General features: G+C 41.7%; 1 protein-coding gene across 1 annotated transcript; it reads right to left on the reverse strand.

Moving 5' to 3' along the window:
* Positions 1 to 4,151: 4,151 nt before the first annotated feature.
* Positions 4,152 to 10,162, reverse strand: LOC124708551 (probable beta-1,3-galactosyltransferase 12). The gene is made up of 7 exons (XM_047240231.1): positions 9,647 to 10,162; positions 7,904 to 8,053; positions 7,734 to 7,816; positions 7,545 to 7,644; positions 7,293 to 7,406; positions 5,029 to 5,171; positions 4,152 to 4,740 (listed from the first exon to the last, which is right to left on the reverse strand). Exons 1-7 carry the CDS (start codon positions 10,084 to 10,086, stop codon positions 4,643 to 4,645), a joined length of 1,128 nt encoding a protein of 375 aa, XP_047096187.1. The 5' UTR covers positions 10,087 to 10,162; the 3' UTR covers positions 4,152 to 4,642.
* Between the last annotated feature and the right edge of the window lie 10,077 nt (positions 10,163 to 20,239).

Here is a 20,239-nt window from a genome sequence, read left to right on the forward strand (position 1 = left end):
CAGAAAGAAACCAAGGTTTATCGAACCAGGAGGAGCCAAGAAGCACGTTGAAGGTTGATGGCGGCGGGATGTAGTGCGGCGCAACACCGGAGATTCCGGCGCCAACGTGGAACCCGCACAACACAACCAAAGTACTTTGCCCCAACGAAACGAGTGAGGTTGTCAATCTCACCGGCTTGCTGTAACAAAGGATTAACCGTATTGTGTGGAAGATGATTGTTTGCAGAGAAAACAAGTAAAACAAGTATTGCGAGCAGATTTGTATTTCGAGTATTAAAGAATGGACCGGGGTCCACGGTTCACTAGAGGTGTCTCTCCCATAAGATAAAGGCATGTTGGGTGAACAAATTACAGTCGGGCAATTGACAAATAGAGAGGGCATAACAATGCACATACATGACATGATAAGTATAGTGAGATTTAATTGGGCATTACGACAAAGTACATAGACCGCCATCCAATCGCATCTATGCCTAAAAAGTCCACCTTCGAGGTTATCATCCGAACCCCTCCGAGTATTAAGTTGCTAACAACCAGACAATTGCATTAAGTATGGTGCGTAATGTAATCAACAACTACATCCTCGGACATAGCGCCAATGTTTTATCCCTAGTGGCAACAGCACAACACAACCTTAGAACTTTCCGTCACTGTCCCAGGTGTCAATGCAGGCATGAACCCACTATCGAGCATAAATACTCCCTCTTGGAGTTAAAAGTAAAAACTTGGCCAGAGCCTCTACTAGAAACGGAGAGCATGCAAGATCATAAACAACACATATGTAATAACTTGATAATTAACATGACATAGTATTCTCTATCCATCGGATCCCGACAAACACAACATATAGAATTACGGATAGATGATCTTGATCATGTTAGGCAGCTCACAAGATCCAACAATGAAGCACAATGAGGAGAAGACAACCATCTAGCTACTGCTATGAACCCATAGTCCAGGGGTGAACTACTCACTCATCACTCCGGAGGCGACCATGGCGGTGTAGAGTCCTCCGGGAGATGATTCCCCTCTCCGGCAGGGTGCCGGAGGCGATCTCCTGGATCCCCCGAGATGGGATCGGCGGCGGCGGCGTCTCAGTAAGGTTTTCCGTATCGTGGCTCTCGGTGCTGGGGGTTTCGTCACGGAGACTTTTTATAGGCGGAAGGGCAGGTCAAGAGGCGGCACGGGGGCCCCACACCACAGGGCCGCGCGGCCAAGGGGGGGGGCCGCACCGGCCTATGGTCTGGGGGCCCAGTGCCCCCCTCTGGTCCTTCCCGGGTGTTCTGGATGCTTCCGGTGAAAATAGGAACCTGGGTCTTGATTTCGTCCGATTCCGAGAATATTTCGTTACTAGGATTTCTGAAACCAAAAACAGCGTAGAACAACAGAAGCGGCTCTTCGGCATCTTGTTAATAGGTTAGTTCCAGAAAATGCACGAATATGACATAAAGTGTGCATAAAACATGTAGGTATCATCAATAATATGGCATGGAACATAAGAAATTATCGATACGTCGGAGACGTATCACTAGTTGGTATTCTCTCCCCCATGTACTTCAATACAATGATCTCATGAGCTGCCTTACATGATTGAGATTCATCTGATGTAATTGGTGTTGTGTTTGTCGGGATCCGATGGATTGTTACGTTATGATTGTCTATCTACAAAGTTTATGAAGTTATTGTTGCTGCAATCTTGTTGTGTTTAATGCTTGTCACTAGGGCCCGAGTGGCATCATCTTAGATTTGAGCTCTATACTTATTGCTTAGATTGTATCTACAAGTTGTATGCACATGTCTATGTCCGGAACCAAAGGCCCAAAAGTGACAGAAATTGGGACAACTGGAGGGAAAGGCTTAGATATGAGGATCACATGTTTTCACGGAGTGTTAATGCTTTGCTCCGGTGCTCTATTAAAAGGAGTGCCTTAATTTCCAAGTAGATTCCCTAGAGGCCCGGCTGCCACCGGCTGGTAGGACAAAAGATGTTGTACAAGTTTCTCATTGCGAGCACGTATGACTATATATGGAAAACATGCCTACATGATTAATGATCTTGATATTCTGTCTTAATGCTATTTCAATCCTATCAATTGCCCGACTGTAATTTGTTCATCCAACACTTGTTATTGGAGAGTTGCCACTAGTGTAGATAGCTGGGAACCCCGGTCCATCTTTCATCATCATATACTTGTTCCACATGACATTGGAAGTAGTATCAACTATTTTCTGGTGCCATTGCTCTCATACTATTGTTACTGCTGCTGTGTTACTGTTACTACTGCTCCCATATTACTGCTACTTTCACATCACCCCTGTTATTAGTGCTTTTCCAGGTGCAGCTGAATTGACAACTCAGTTGTTAAGGCTTATAAGTATTCTTTACCTCCCCTTGTGTCGAATCAATAAATTGGGTTTTACTACCCGCGAAGACTGCTGCGATCCCCTATACTTGTGGGTTATCAGTTGGCTTCACCGAGGAGTCACTCATGGCGACCCCAGGGCACCAACTTTGTTTGCATGGTACCGCCACTTACGACTACACTTTGTAGACATGTGTGTTCCTTGGGGCATAGGGTGGGATGCATGGTGGTGATGGTGATGACATGATGATGATGTACATTTTGGTTGTATCTAGGGCTTAAAAACTTCGGATGGCGTGTATATTTTGATGATGTGGTATATACTAACCCATCATGGGATATGGTGACCTTGCGGTGTTAGGATGTCACCCACTTTTGTTGTGGTGGTAGGTTGACACCGTAGTTGTAGGATGAACTTGTGATCCTCTTTTGGTAATGACCATGCATGCTCCTCTTAGTGTATGATCTAGTGTGAACTTGTGATGCTTTGTTATGATTTCATTGATGCTTGTGATGGTGTACCTTGTTCTTTTTATGCCATGTTAGTTGTATGTGGTGTACATTGGGTGCACTCTACCAAACACGCCATTGTTTCATACTCCAGTTTACAAAAGCATGATGTTTTGGGCATACTTTTGGTCAAGACTTTAAAATATTTGACCAGTAATGTTTTTAAAATATGTCAATTAGATCTATGAAAATCATTTGTATAAATTTGTCCCAAAAAGTACTTTCATAACAAAGTGAAGTTTTATAATGTCATATAGCTATACTTTAGAGACGTGACAATGTTAGAACTAAAATGTCCCAATTTTTTTTGGAGGAGTAGTATATTTATTATATTTGTACATTTCGTACTGTTCAACACATTTTTTTGGTACCACATGGTTTTCAGACATGGTGCTTTGTAGTATGTCCAAATGCACCTATTATGAAAAATACATTCTAAATGTATTTTAAAATGTTCAGAAGTTCTGAAGAAAAAAATCCTCAGATGTATGTCCCCAGACATGCATGTTCGCATACAAAATTTTGTAAGGAAAAGACATTTTTGTGGGATGTGTAAAAGAACATAAAAAAACTCTTGCGAAGCTATTTTGGAGCACCAAAAATTATCCTTTTAGACAAGTCACAAAAAATTTCAAATTTTCCACGAGACTATGTGTAATGTCCGGGTGTATACCTAAAAAAATTATTCACATTTTTTAATATTTTAAAATATATTTTTAAGCAGTGGGTGCACCTACGAGCCAAAATGTATTTGTGGTGGTTTCCCTTATAAGTTTTAGAACTTCAGAAGCAACGTCTTAATTTAGGTTATAGTAGAAAACAAAGGCGGAGGTGAAATCCACGAGCCTGGTGTTTCCCAGTTCAATGCGCAATTGATAGCGATGCCGTGGCGGTCGGCGGGCGACACCGCCGCGTCGGTGCTGTTGATTGTCAGCGCACGCGTGGTGCCGGAGGCATCATAGGACACGGCTTTGGACCGTTGTTTGTCCCAAGTCCTGAAGTCCAAACGAGAAGCCTCTTCGTCATTTCAGTTCCAGGGTGGGCTCACCTGCACCAGCAATCTGGTGATTCACACGTATTGAATGTTCGATGTATTTTGGCTTCAGCCTCAACAAAAACCAAACACGCGTACCACTGTCGTTCAAAATGGAAAGGGCATCATGACAATCAAGAGTAGCAGGGAGAACAGAAATAGGTAGAAGAAATAAAGCTCCATCTGGTGCGCAATGCTGCCAGGTACCTTGGTTCCTAAGAAACGAGCGTAACTGAAATAGCCACAAAATGGGGCTACGATGATACATCACAACCCGAATCAGATGATTCCAACTAACCTTGATTGTGCTGTCAGGTACCCAAGCAATAGTACATAACAAAAGACCACAGTAGTGTATTTACATCGGTTGACATCAACTATAGGTAATGACTCACGATCACGATTGGCGTATACATCGACATGAATGAACAAATCAATCCATCTATCATATGACAGTGTATCAATATATCTGAACCTAATATGAACGTTGCTTGCTTGCATTGATCAGTAGTAGTGGGTATACACTTGGAATTCAGAATGGCACTGTTCTTGTGGCGGTATCTTCAGCAGGCATCCTCCAGCAGCCACAGGCAACAACAATACCGGCATCGGAACAAGGTCGGTGATAGATACAACAGTATAACAGCAGGGGATGATGAATCTAATTTCCCAACGAGAGAAATCGGCATCCACACAATAGCCCGTTCATGGGCCAAAAATGTACCAGTTCACTAGTCTACTCTTCCTCCTCCACATCAGGTGGTAATGTAGGGCTTTTTGAACACAAAGTTGTATTGTGCAGCCCCTTTATTTTCTCAATGGGGTTACAGGGACCTGTAAACAATAAGGGCAACTTTGAACATGTGTTGGATTTCCATGCATGGGCTCAAGCCACGGAAAAGGCGTGCCATATGGTCAAAGACTATTTGTATTGCATAGTTAGAGCTTGATTTATAGTGGTAGGCTTGACATATGAGAAACATTATGCCATAACAGTACTGTAAAAGAACAGCTGATGCATCTAGATATAACTATAAATACTGATGAGGGATAATGATGTAACTGGCACTATGGCTGTTCTCTCCAAAATAATATTTTGAGATGAGTATACCAGGTGCATACCTGAACATGGCTTGCTGTCCCATACAGCAATGGAGGTGGGAGTACATGCGGAATCACACATTGCACGGTTGTCTTCATGATTTACATTCATGGCGAGCATCCATGAGCCAATGGTAACATCCTCATAATCGAACATCCTTAAACTGGGAAATGCAGAAAGAAAAAAATAGCGACTACGTGAACATGCAAACATAAACATACCAAAAAGACAGCAGAAGAAAATAATTAAGGGATACTAGAGGCAGGTCCCCTCCACAGAGTGACTGTCCCTTCCCTGCATGACGTGTGTCATGCGGAGAGCACCCCATACCAAAAAGACACCAGAAGAAAATAATTAAGGTATACTAGAGACAGGTGCCCTCCACAGAGTGACTGCCCCTTCCCTGCATGACGGTGTCATGCGGAGGGCACCCTCTGGGGCTTTTGGTTTCATTGGTTTTGTGTGCACATTTTAGGTCTTTGCTTGAAGGCAACATTCGGCTACCCTTGCGCCAAGTCTCGATATCTATTTAGCGTTCCTGTTTGTACTCTATATTCCCATGAATGTTTAGTTTATATAAGTTCATATCCAGGTAAAAGAGGAAGGCATGTAGGAACTTTCCATTTGAGGACAGCATATTTTCAAAATTCAACAATTCTTTACGCGTGAATATTTGTTACATTGTTTGGAGTTATAGTACAAGTATGTTATCTTAGTTCTGATAGCAGGATGGTCAGGCCAGCGGTTCTTGTGCCAAGCAGGAGTTGATTTGTTTACTTCTCCAACATGGGGTTATTTCCACCCTTATGTCTATGCCTTTGTCTAGCAGCACGCCAGCAGTGCAGCACCTGCCTGAGATGGTGACTCGTTGAAAAATGGCCTCCTTCCAACTCTCCTACAAAAGTGTTTCTTCACCTCTGTGCTCAATTTGGTTTTTCCCTGCAAGATTTTGCACCTTCGATCTATCTCTTATGTTCAATGACCATCCTTTCAGATTCGCAGTATGTCCATGACACAACTAACTTGTGTAATAGGCCTTAAGCCTTGAATGCTTCACTGGAACTCAAAATCACGATTTAGTTGATTGTAAGCACTTAGCAGTACTTAATATGTAATCATTCTAATTATCATTGACATAAAAAATATTAGTAGAGGATCAATAAGGCCATGCCTATGTCCATCATGCATAGTAAAAATTTAGAGCTATACTAGCATAATGTACAAAGCTAGACGATAAGATTAATAAACTACTTACCACTGTGCATTGATAATAATTAGTAAATCAACAAAATCCCATTAGCGTGTGTAAAGGCTACCATTGACAAATAACGTTGTTCCACTATACTAGATCTACCTGTCTTGTCATTGTGAAGTACCAAGGTAGGGGGCATATACTATGTACAATCTACTAACAGAAGTCACGAAATTTCTACAAATACTATACCAATGGATATGTGCATGTTCCAATTCTTTTATATGACAAACCCATGTGCCCCATATCTTTACATACACATATTGCTATAAAATACCTTTGGAACTAATCAACACCAAATATTTATAATATTTATCCACAAAAGTCTATCAGATTTGTCATGAAATGGTTTAACAAATACAATTTATTACTAAAATATAAATACAAAAAAAAGCAATTAAAGCTGAATCTTCAAGACTGTATCCATATCTAAAGGGTCATGTACTTTGGAACGGAGGGACTAGGTTGGTTGTGTTGGCACGTTCTTCTACCTTCCACCTTAGCAGTATATGTGCATGTGACTTGGTAAATCTTCTGTGCAGAATGGGGTTATTTGGGCTCATAGCTATGCATATACCATTTATGATATCCTTATCTACAGCTTTCTGATCAGGTAAAAATTAGTACTCAATTTTAAAAATTAGGGACAATTAGCTGACAATAATGAATAAGCCGACAAAGCTATAACCGGTTGTTTTTGTGCATGATAGATTTCATAGGGTTCATGTAACATGTTTGGCTGAGTGCATATTTTGAGTTCCATTGCAAAGTTTAGGCAACATAATCACGAGAAATTCACATTTTTTATATTTTCGTATTGTGGCACAGTTTACTTTAGATCTGCTGCACCACGTCGGGATTCGGCTAAAAACATAAATAACTCACCACTAAAGATATTAAACGATGTTTCTTGCAGGTATGCAGCATTTGCATTTGTATTTATCTTAATATCTTGGTTGATGAAGAAAGGCAAACTATATTCTCCTAGAGCTTTCACTGTATGGAAAGAAAACAGAAAGATAAACTACTAACCTATCATTCTTTGCAGTAGCTAGAGCTCCCACCACTTGCGAAGAAAGAGCATACAGTGCGCCAGATGCGTGCGAGAAGTACTCATTACCTAATAATCCCCATGAACTTTCATACCTATCATGAAATAATAACATGATCACTGAACAAGATAGAGGTACAACTTGCACATGGAAAATTCAGTAACTTCAAAAGAAAAGTATGTCATATATGTAAATATAAATTAAGTTAGAACCAATTTATGTTTCAACTAACCATTTCATATTTGGATCATTGACAACTGGTCCCTTCTTCATGCAACCAACGTAAGTCCGGTGATGAGGCCTATCCTTTGCCAGGAGAGCAGCAAGTCTATCTGTCACAGAAATGTGACAAGAATAATATACAACAGATCTAACTATTATCTAGGCAACAGTTTTGGTAAATTGTAAACACAACCTTTACCTGGGCGCAGATAGATCGTGTCATCAGCTTTGACATAGAATTCTGCATCGAACATCTCATAAGCTGCTTTGAAATATGCTAACCTATTGCATGGCCAACAAAAGGGGTAAACAAGATTAGTCAGATGCAAGTTTACAGGTAGAAATACAAGGGTACAGAGAACAGCTTACATCTTCTGTGGGGGCTTCGTACCCTCTTCAGCATCAATAAACAAAAAGTCATGATACAGATCTACCTCTTTCTGAAGATCTGCCATTTTTTCTTTGTCCTTTGTCCTTCCAATGACAAACCTAAATGATAAACCAAATCCATGTTCCAAACTGCAGAATCGATGGGAGGGCCAGTGAGCATAAAAATGAGTAATGAATTCTTTACTACTGAAGTGTTGAAAATAGGGGGGAAATACGCCCTCAGCAACCGTTAAGACGATTAAATTAGAGATGGCCCTTTTTCAACTCCCGCTAATAGTTAGCGTGCTTAACGTAAAGTAGCTAACCATTTTACATAAGGAGGTCATATCTGATAAGCTAGAAATTAAATAGCAAAAGTGATGTTATGAAAGAAGCATACTGAGCCCTGCTCGCAACAGATTATAGTTAATATTCAGTTATATCTCATGTCCAACTATAGTTTAAATCCCTTTCTGGTAATGCATGCCAATGCGATTACGGATAAATTAAAGTATAGTTGCATGAGAAAGAAATAAATAGTCTCACAAAATGAAGGCACTCTCTAAAATCTGAAAGTTATCATGAAGTCGATAAAACCACAAATATATCCATAAGGCATCTAAAACAAGATAGCAAAGAATGTGAGCAGATCTTGAAAAAATAAATCCATTTAGCCTCTGTTCCTGCTATTATTCTAAAGCAATGAATAAGTTTGTTAACTTGTGTCCTCTACAAATGGAGTATATTGCTTGGTCACAGAACAATCAATTGCATTTGTTTTTACTTGGTCAGAGGAAAACACTTTGTACGAACCAGATCGCACTGCCCTCTGAATACTGCAACATGAGCATTTGTACAATCTACAGTAAGCGGGCCAGTTAGTGGAAAACTGAGCTAATGGTGAATATTAGTGGCATTGTATTTTACATTTTGGAGAGCCTGCTATATTATCGGTGCACCTGTATTTTCTCTTTGGACATCGCATAATGAGGTGGCATTGCGCGTTAGTGACTACCTTTTACTTTAATCGTTGAGCTTTTGAGACTTGGTGTACAACCGTTATCAATTTCAAGGAAGTTTTAATATGCAGCAGTTTGTGATGTGTGTCCACATTTCACCCTTATTTTGAGATATGCTTATTTTAATATACAATGTTCCAACCATAGCTTACAAACATACTCTGTTGCATAATCTAGAAAATGGAATTGCAAATTGGTACTGTATTGGAGTTTCCACATCTCCTCATTTGGTCACGTACTCACATGTAATGTACGTCAGGTTAGTAACCACTGACAGGAAAAAAAACTCCTCTATTTTTATGTGCTAATCTTGTGATGCTGCTATTTCCTATAATGCGAGAAAAACTCACTTATTAGTGTATGCCTAATCGCCATGCCAAAGCAAAACTGCAAAATGAACCATCCCAACCAGACCTACTATTAAACCATAAAATTCACAATCACAACAAGCCAGTCACAAAATAACCTCAAATTACTAGTTATTAAGTACAGCCTAGAGTACTGAGTGCAGGAATCATTAGTGATTCAAACAGATCTGGCATTACTCGAAGCTTCATTAGAGCAATGCAGGCAGGTAACAGCAACTACAAGCATCGTCTTAATAGATCCCCATGGCGGTATAAGCTACACATAATGCTAGAAGCTTATATGTGAAGCATAACAAGAGTAGCAGCAAACTAATCCGACCAGATCCAAGTCGAATGAATGGAGAATCATATGAAACCTTACGATGCCTTCAGGGTTGGGCGGGAACCAGGTGGCTCGTAACGCGGCGCGGCGGTCGGCGGATCCGAGCTCGGTGTGGACCCCGACGACGGCGAGCACCTTCTCCCTGTCGGCGGCGGAGTAGTTCCGGGAGGAGGCGAGGAAGGAGCGTAGGGAGTCCTCCACGCGGCCGCAGCGGAAGGCTACGGAGGCGGGGGGCGGCTGGAGTGGCGCAGGGCGGAGGCTAACTGACACGGCGAAGGAGAGGGAGGCGACGGCGAGGAGGAGGCACACGACGGCGAAGAGGAGGAGAAGGCGGTGAGGGGAAGCGGGGGAGGCCGGCGAGGGGAAGCTGGAGGGGGCGTACGGGCGGCGCGGCTTGGCCTCGTCGTCGGAGCGGTGGTAGGGGAGGACGTCTTCGTCGTGGTGGTGCCGGTGCTTGGGGTGGTGGAGCGGCATTGGAAGGTTCTAGAAGGGGCGAAAGACAGTTGATTCTGGGAGAGGAGAAGCAGACTTTTTGGGAGGTTGAGTTGGTGTGATCTGATCTACTGTCTGTATTAAGATCAGTGCAGCGTTTGCTTAATACACACTTCACTTCACAACGTTCAACTCTTAAGCTTGTACACTGTTGTACTAACAACACAATAAAATACAATAAAATCGCGCAAAATCTATTCCGTAACTGGGCTCTCCCGTGTCTTACAGCGTGCTCCACCTTCCGCGTCGTCGGATCAAAATTGTGCGGTGCGGAGCAAGCGGTGCTACAGTCCAAAGCAATGTCCACTGTGATTATTCTTTTTCTTTTTTCTTCCCGTTCGAAATAGAAGTTCGTGTCCATCCCCATTATCTGTCTTCCTCCGCTCTCCGCTATCTCGCTCCGATCCGCTCCGCGGCGACGACCTCCACTAGATCTCCACCTACCGGCGGCGAGCTCTTCGGGCGGAAGCCCCGGCGGGAGTTTCCGGCTATGCTCGCCTAGGCTGCATCGCAGATTCCTCGTCTAGGCCTGCGCATCGAAGCGGCAGGTTCCGGAGTTGTTTTGCTTCGAGGGTTGTATCGGCGGCGCCGGCCGGCGATTGGAGTGGTCTGAGGCTGGCGGACGTCGCGTTTTCGAACCTATTCCGCGTCGCCCCTTGCGAATCGACCGTTTCGAGCCATGGCGGTGAGTGATTTCATCTTCTCGTTCGAGTCATGCAGTTGGTGAGTGACCCTGTTCTCCTTCCTAGTTCCTCCTATGGTCGTAGTCATGTTGTTTTATCTGTAGGCGCTCCTAATTTCGCTCCCAATTTCACCCAATTTCACTCCTAATTTTCGCTCCCAATGTTAGGACCAATTTTATGTGTCATTCTGGTGAAATTGGGGTTGCGTTCCTGTTGTATATGGGTGTTGTATTGTTCATAGCTTTGTGGTTTTTCAGTATGCATGGGCTATTATGCACCGGTACTGTTTAGTTTGATGCAGTAGGTTTGTGGTTTTTGCAGTAGATTGTATGCACATGTACTGTTTAGTTTGATGCAGTAGCTTTGTGGTTTTTGCAGTAATTTTGTGGGTTGCAGTAGACAACATGGTTGTTGTGGTTGCAGTCATGTTTTGCACCAGTAATATTTCGACAAGTTGCACACTATATCAATTTAGCTCAGTTATTCATGTAGTACTATCAATTTCATCTTGCAATTGTACTTGTTGGTATCTATATTTTCTAGTAGTAAATACATCCTAGGATGAATACCTCCAGCAGTATATACATCCAAGGATTATATCTTTTGAATTAACTATATCATAATTGGATGTTTATTACATCCTAGACACATGAGTGTACCATGTTGGATGTATATTTCAAGGAGTTAATACATCCCAGCAGTATATACATCGCAGGATGATATCTTTTTGAATTAAGTATATCATAATTGGATGTTTATTTGTGGGAGTTAGTACATCCCAGACACATCAGTGTACCATATTGGATGTATTTTTCCAGGAGTTAATACATGTTGGGATGAATATATGTTTGGAATTAAGTAGACTATACTGGATGTATATTTCCATTAGTTAACACATACCGGTAGCCTAAGCATAGGTCATGAATCATCATTGGATGTATTTTTTATTGTTGGTATTCTTTCTTAGTTTTTTTTACCTGCATTTTTTGTAATTTTTGGAATTTAATCAACATAAATGTACTTCTATTACATACATGCTTTCTACCGATTCCGTTGTTTTCTGTTACAGGGTGGTGATTATACTGTGTCCACCAAAATATATTGTCCCCAAATGGTATGGACCAACGAGTTAATCCTTTTTTACTCCTTTTTTGTGTGTCTTATGTGTTTGCATCTTACTCCTTTTTTTTACTTTGTGTTTTTGTTTTGTAGAAGTCCTCTCGCACACCGAAAAATCCTGTGAAGGAAGCACACTCAAAACTCAGCGCGATGAGGAGGAGGCTCAAGTTGAAAGGAATGGCGGATGAAACAGGGGTGCACAAAGAAGTAGCTGAGGAGGAGCAGATGAAATATGCACCAATAATAGAAGAAAATGTTCAAGTTCCAACTGCAAATGTGGAAGAAGCTGAGCCCGGAAAAGAGGTGCTCAAAGTTAAGAACCAGGTACTTTAACTTTATGTTTTTGTTTTTTCTGCATTTTGTAATATATCAATGCTTTTCAGAACTACTGACTCATATGGGTGATGTTTTAATGGCAGAGTAATCTTTTCAATCGGTCATCTCCCATGAAGCTTGTCAGAGTTTTCAAGGATATGACTGAAGACCAGAAGAATTTGCTAATACAGTCAGATTTTGGAGGAATCATTAAGATGAAGTGTTCCAAGCTTATTCCTGAGTTGTGCAGGTTTCTGATGGGTTGCTTTGATCAAGACAACTGTGTGCTGAACTTTGGTGAAAGGGGCAAGATACCTGTAACTTCTGAGTCTGTTGTGAATGTTTTGGGAGTACCTAATGGAAGTTCTGTCGTTCCTTATCGGCTAGATGTTGATGCTACTAGTCTCATTCTGAACATGCTTGGGATCACAGATGGCGTGCAGCCAAATGTTTCAGATCTGGAGAAGGAACTAGGCCCATCTTACCCTGCAGATAATTCATATCTCAGAAAGTTCATCATATACATGATTAGCTCAGTTTTTGCTCCAACCACCGGCATAAAAGTCAGTCCAAAATGTTACCCTCCTGTGATAAACGTAGAAGCCATCAAAACCTTGAATTGGCCCAGGTTCATAATTGATACTCTTATCCAAACTGCAAAAGCAAAGGACAAGAAAAATTGGTTCAAGGCTTGCATGCCATATCTTATGGTACGTGTTCCAATCTAAACTACATCTCATCTTCACCTTTTTAACCATTTAGTTGGTTTATAAGCGTTAGTAGCATGTAAATTATGGTGGTATTAATAATTTTTGCATTTACAGATTATTTATGTTGATTCGCTGGAGACAAATGCAGTAAATATTCCAGATGATTTACCTCGCTGCGCAATCTGGACGAACAGTCTAATCTCACTTGTATCTGATTTGGATAGGAAAACTGATGGATCTTTTGGTGCATTGCCGGTATGTACATGTTGAATCTACCCCGTCATTACATTATGTTTGTTTCAGCTTTTTTTTACATGCTACCATCTCTGACATTGATGAATTTTGTTGTATACATGTGCAGCTGAAGGCTCATTTCAGGCGTAATCCTTCTATGTTTACCACGGATCCATCTGTGGTTGATATGTTCATCCGGCGTCATCTTCATGGCAGTTATACAGATGAGGTAAGCCGATTTTACTTCTGTCTGCATCTGTTATTATTTTACCTTTTTGTTTTTTCAATTAGGCATTTTTTTTTATTTGATCATTGTGTTTCATATATTTCTTAGGACTTGGAGAGGTACAGGCCAGCCGTGATCAACATGTGTACCCTATTTGAAGATGGTGTCGCAACCTTCATCCAAAGACTAGAAGTCCAAGGACCATCTTCCAAACAAATTGAAGAACAAGTTGTTGAGCATGTTCGAAAAGCCAAACCTAAGAGAACAAGGAAGGCACGTGTTCCCATCGAGAAGACTTGTCAAGAAGAAGATCTTCCAGTCCCAAATGTCAAGGAGGACACATTAATGAAGAGGAAATCTGTGCCTACTATGCCTGATGTTCTTGAAGAAACTGTAATTGAAGAAGTTGTGCCTCACAAGAAGATATGTTCTGTACATTGCCAATCTGACAACAATTTATCACATGGTACTGCTGAAGAAACATCTGCATGGAGAAACGAAGAAGCTCATGGGACAACAGTGATTGCTGCTACTGCAACTAATCCATCTACTTGTTCTGATTCAACTCCAGATGCTCTGACAAAGCTTCAGCTGTATGCATCAGGATCCCATTCAAACCTCAATAAGGACATCTTGCATGATGATACTGCAACACAGTTGCTTCTGGATTTCAATGCCCAAGCACCTGAGGGAACCATCACTGGAAATGGAAAGAAGGGAGTTTCCTTTGTGATCCAGGGAGAACAAAACAAGGAGTGCAATCGCTTATCTGCTGGTCTTGTTGCTATGGACTGTAACAATGTGAAGACTGCTACACTAGACATACCAATAACAAGGTCTAAATCTCCATTGAAGGCAACTGTCAATACAGAAGAAAGTCCAAAGCCTAGCAGACAACGTAACATAATTACGAAGTTAGTTGCGACATGACCCTAGGAGGCTTACAAGATTTGCTACAGCTGAAGCCAAAGCAAAAGCTCTTAATGCGGAAATTCCCAGTGGACCGGCTGCAAAACTTCAGGATAGCATGAATAGAAATTTGCAGCTCCAATTCAGCAGATCTGTTAGTGTACCAGAAACACTTGCTAAGAGGAATCGACAACATCATATGGAGGCATCCCCAAGTCTTGATCTTGGGTTGGATGATCCTAGCAATCAGGAAACTGAAGTTGTCTGCAAGAAAACTGACGTACTGCATAATCGTTCGGGAAGAGTTAGTAGTAATATCCCAGTAACAAGGACAGCGGTGACTCCTTAGATAAGATTTATGCACGAATTGAAATGCCAACCACGACTCCAGCAAAGGGGAAGGAACCTCTTGTTCAAGATGCTCTTCTTACATCTGGTCGCTCAAATAGTTGCACCCCTATTCCTGAACCACATAAGAAAATGATTGTCAAACCAGCACAAAATCAAAAGTCACCATTCCACGGATGTAACAAGAAGGAGACTGCTTCGAAGTTTGCAAATGAAGTCTACGACAGGCTTTGTTCTTACGGTGGGGAAACTAAAGATGAGATCAACAAAAGTAAAATCATTGACGATGGGAAATACTTCATATACGTCCGAGACCTAGCGGATTCAGCTTAGGCCTGGAGCTTGGTTGAGCAACTCTACATGCGAAATGGCAATTCGTGTTCTTGCTCAAGAGTTGGCAAAGCAGAAAAAACATGTGATGCCATTAATTCTTGCGGTTAGTATTCAGTACTGAATCTTTTTTGATGTTATCCCTTCTGAATTTTATACATCTATTCTCAATATTACATTGATTATTACATTTGTTTCCTTCCTTTATTTATGTTGTGCATGTAACTATTCTCCCCAAAAGACCAAATTAAGGAAGGCGACGTGCATTCATGACAGAGTGGTTACCAAAGCATTCAAAATGAATTCAGAAAATCGACTTGACCATAAAGAGCAGGTTAGCATGTAGTTCATATGTTCTTTTACTTTTCTGAATACACAACAATTTTTTACCTGATGCCTCTACCTTCTTACATTTTTGAACTTTTTTCTTACTTTGCAAAATCAACAGGTTATGTTCCCAGTTCTGCAAGACCTAACTCCTGATATCAAACAACACACTGGTCACTATTATCTGATTGTGTTGAACCTAAAGGCAGAAAGGTTTGAGGTGATGGATTCACTAAGAGCGAAAGGCAATCGCGGACTGATCAAAGCCTACAGGTTAATTATTGGATCAATCAAGTACATGTGGGCTAAAAACTACAGTGAATCTATCATAAACATTGAAAATTGGGTGACAGAGCACATCGACACCCCAATGCAGAAAACAACGTAAGTAAAACTACAGTTATTCAAGCATGTGGTTTAGCATTTTTGTTCCATAACCGAGTTTCCTTATTTTTTTTGCCTTCATAGCTTCGTGACTTCTAACTCGCACTACTGGTTTCGTATTGTAGGTACAACTGTGGATTCTTCATGCTAAAGGCCATTGAGCTATGGAATGGAAGGAAAATGATTGCAGCAATCGACCCATCTGACATGCCCAACATTAGGAAGACGTCCACACTTAAGTGGCTGGAATGGGTTGACAACAAGATAGAGTGGCAGAAACTCCTTTTTTAAGCACATTGCATGTAAGTAGCCGTTACAATTCATGATCAAACCTTCTTGCTACAAGTGTATTCTTCTTGCATTTTTTACTTTCCAATATGCATACTTTTTACAGCCTAGAATGTCTGTTTTAGTTTTCAAGAACTACTTTTATCATTGTGTAAAATCATCAAACATTACATTTCAAACTGTACATTTCAAAATACACTTGCATTTTAAATAGTACATTTCAAAATAGCAACCAATGAAGTAACAACACCAAACCAAAAATCACTTTAGCCCACAAGTTTGCCAAATCATATTCAGCAGGATGATTTTAACATAAACTTTACAATACGGTAACTTTAAAACATCACTCCAATCCACTAAATCATATCACGGAAGAAGTTGATCTCCTGGGGTTCTGGGTCTGGAATAATTTTTTATGGGCATTCAGATGTTTTGTGTTGTGCTGAACCGCAACTCTTGCATTTCACATTCTTGGACGGCTTCAAATGTAGGCCTGACTTCTTCCTCTTTTCCTCGGGACGACCTTTAGTTGTAGTAATTATAGGATCCCTAACATGCTGGTACTTTGAACTGCTTCCCTACCCATCATCACCAACGATTGCATCACCGTATGTATCTTCTTGGTTTTTGGTACATTTCTTCTTCTCTTTTCTTTTTGTTGCTGCTGTAATTTTCATTGCAGATAATTCTTTACCTAGCTCGCGCATGTACTTATCAGCCAAGGCTTTACCTTTTTCTGATTCAGCATCAACCTTAGCATATGTTGTCCAATCATTGCATACTGTTCCATATCGTAGTAGCTTTCTTTCTTTGTTTGACATCTTCCGATCTAATGGCACTCCTGGTAATTCAACTTTTTCTGGCAAAATATCATCTGGGGGCATTGTCCATCTAGGTAAAATGTAATGTGCAGGAATTGATTGTATAACACCTAACTGTTGCATTACCCTCAACACATGGCAGCACAATAAACCATCCTTGGTAATTTTTGAGCACTCACAAATGTACATCTCATCCTCCACATTAGCAATCATTCTGTAACTCCTTCTGCCATAGCCGAAAACAGAGCCTGCTATTGGTACAACATCAAACAACTGCCCCTCTAAATGGTTTGCATTATAGGATGTTACTTTACGAATTTCAGCACGGAAACGCAAGTATATTGGTCTTGTGTAAACGTTAAAGGCGTGCTCTTCAAGTGGCCACTCGCCCCACAACCTTAGGATTTTGTCTTCCACTTGGAACTCATTTGAATCTTCTGCAACATCAATTTTCTTCTGGAGCTTAAGGTACTGCTCAAAAAAATGTAATAAACTGTTGTGTGGGCTGATGTATCTTTTTAGCACCGTATTAAAGCCTTCGCTGTGTGCTGTAGTTTGCAGAAATGGGAAGAACCTGTCCTTGAAATATGCAGGAACAAAAGAGGCTCTGATGTCATACAGGTCTTGCAAATGCTTATTATCTGCAACATTGTACTTCAAAATCATATTTGCCCACCTAGATTCAAACTCTTCGACAGTCATGCTGTGATCAATCGTGGTATTGAACTCAAACCTTAGAGGTTCATTTTGTGCCATGTCATTACCCAACACACCCTGAGCATTCTGCATTATGTGCCATCTACAATTTCAGTGACATGAATCTGGAAATGTAGCAAGGTTAGCACCTCTCATAGCACCGTCTTGATCTGTAATTATGTTGTTTGGTTGTACACCATCCATAGCCTCGAGAAATGCCTCAAAAAGCCAAACATAGTCAGCCTCTTGTTCATTGCGTAGGAAACCACAGACCAAGTTGAATTGATCTGCCCGTATCCGTTTATACCAATGAACGGGGCAAACGGCATGCTATAGCAATTAGTCATGTACGTGGCGTCAAACGAAATGCAATCACTGTAGTTTTTGTATGCTGCCCTAGCTGGACCATCAACCCAGAAAATTGTTCTAACCCTGTCATCATGGTCAAGATCAATCTTCTAGAAGAAATTTGGATCATCTTGCTTCATTTTATCAAATTTGGCAAGTAGCAACGTCATATCATTGTTTGTTTGCGCTGCAGTGTCAAGTGTGGCCATGTAGTTACTTACATCCTTCCTCTCATAAGGAACATTTGCAAGTTTGCCATATAACTCAGCCATGATTGACATTACCCTGCCAGCTGACAGATTTACCTTGTGCAATAGCTTAACAAATTCTCTTTCCTCTTTTGGAATCCCATTATGTGACCTTAAGAACCTCTTCAAGGAAAACTTCTTCAAGCATGGATGGTTGTGATCCTCAATAAACATAGTGACGCGCCATTTCTGACCTCTTCTTTTAACCCTAAGACGAGCTCTGCAGTCTGTCTTCTTGGTTATACTACGGTTGCGCTGCCTAACAGGTGGTACTTCCTGCTTGTTGATATCCACATTTTTCCCACTCTTATTGCATACAAAAAGACATTTGTCTCTCTCGTTTATCCTTGGTTGAATTCCGAGATGTGCTAGACTTGATTGAAAATCCTACATGCTTAGCATATCTGTTGTAGTAATGCCTAGCTTCCTCCCAAGTATTGAAAAGTTGTTCTGGGTAGGGTTTTTGCATTGGTGTTAGGTCTGGTGTGGATTGAACTTCCTCTTCCGCACCTGAATCATCTGATGATATTGTATCGCCAGAGTCAACGCCGGTGTCAGCTGATGCCCCGGTGTTACTAGCAGAACCATGTTCATTCCCTGTAACTTCTTCAGCCTGCCCTGTTGTAACACCCCAAATTTCAATAAAAAGAAAGTTAGAGAATTCCAGAAAGCAAAATTTCAAACCAACAAAAACTTTTCTTTTTGCATATAGTACCATGCATAGGACTTGTGCATTTGAGTGATATGCCATGATGATTGCTTTTACTTGTATTTGCTATACTCTAAAACCCTAGTGGGATCAGATGAAGATCACCAACCAAATAAAACAAAGAGGAGGAAAATCCATAAAATGCAAAACCCTAAAAACCCTAACATATGCTCTATGGCATTTTTATAAATTTTGACCCTAGACCTATTTGGTCTTCACCATTAGTTGAATAATGTTATTAAACACTTATTACAACTTTTGGAACCAAAGTTTCACAATTCAAATGAAATTCAAATACAATTCCCACTCACATGTGATAATGGCCAAAACTGAAATTTATAGTCTGATCACCACTTTGAGCCCCTGCCATTCAATCTTCCCAAACCAATTCTTGCTAACTCTTTGCACCATTTCAAAGTCAACATCAAGGTGAACAACTTTGATGAAGATCACCCTGCCAAATTCATCTTTGATCATTAGCTATGCTCATCCAAAGTTGCAACATTTTAACAAGTGGAACAATCTCACACTTAGCCATTTTTGCCAAATTTTGAATTTTAAAAATTCCACCACCACCTCAAATCACCTCTGGTCATTTACAACTATTACCAACACTCACATTTCAAAAACTTTCACCTTTTGAATTAATTCAAATTTGGACTTTTTTCACAATTTCCAAATATGGCACTATTACACACTATTGCAAATAGTGATCTAACCTAACCCTAACTACCCTAAACTACCACATTGTGTTCCCTGGTCCCCTTAAACCCTATTTGCTGCCTAGTGAGGCTGAGGAGAGGAGAGGGCAAGCTAGGGCATGGCCATGCCGGCCATGTCCCCGAGCCCGACCACCTCCACCTCTCTCCCTTCCTTCCCCAACCTGGCCACCGTGCCATTGATCGCCACCACACCTCCCTAGAGCCGCCTAGCACCGCCCTGGTCGAGGAGGAGCTCGACAACGCCCGGACGACGCGCGCCCAAACCTGCCCTGGACGCCGCTCGCGTCGCGACCATGCGCGCCATGGACGCGCACTGGCCACGCGCCGCGCAGCCACTCCGCTCACGCCCTGGACCCCCTGTCTTCGCCAAGCACACCGCCGTGACACCTCAGCCGCGCCAGACACGCGCCCAGCCCCAACCCGTGACCGCCGGCGCCGGAGACGACGATTTGTTCCCGTACGCGCCGCGGCCATCGTGGAAGAAATGCGACCCAACCAGACGTCCCCCGACCAAACCAACACCACCCCTAGCTTCGCCTGGAAGAGGAGAACCCGACAGCACCCTCGCCTAGCCCAACCGCTCGCCGGAATCGCCGCGAGCATGTCGACCTCGCCGCAGCCCCCACGGTCACTAGCTCGCCTATAAAAGGAGAGCCCCGTTCGTCGAATTGAGCACACCAGCACACTCCCCTCTTCTCACTCGACCGCCTGAGCCACT

The sequence above is a fragment of the Lolium rigidum genome, chromosome 4 (assembly GCF_022539505.1).
Source record: "Lolium rigidum isolate FL_2022 chromosome 4, APGP_CSIRO_Lrig_0.1, whole genome shotgun sequence".
NCBI classification, from domain to species: Eukaryota; Viridiplantae; Streptophyta; class Magnoliopsida; order Poales; family Poaceae; genus Lolium; species Lolium rigidum.

Coding starts and splice junctions, on each gene's coding strand:
- LOC124708551 (XM_047240231.1), bottom strand. CDS start 10,086: ATGCCGCTCCACCACCCCAAGCACCGGCACCACCACGACGAAGACGTC. Junction 8,054..9,646: donor AACCCTGAAGGCATCGTAAG/GTTTCATATGAT, acceptor TCGATTCTGCAG/TTTGGAACATGGATTTGGTT. Junction 7,817..7,903: donor ACGAAGCCCCCACAGAAGAT/GTAAGCTGTTCT, acceptor GCCATGCAATAG/GTTAGCATATTTCAAAGCAG.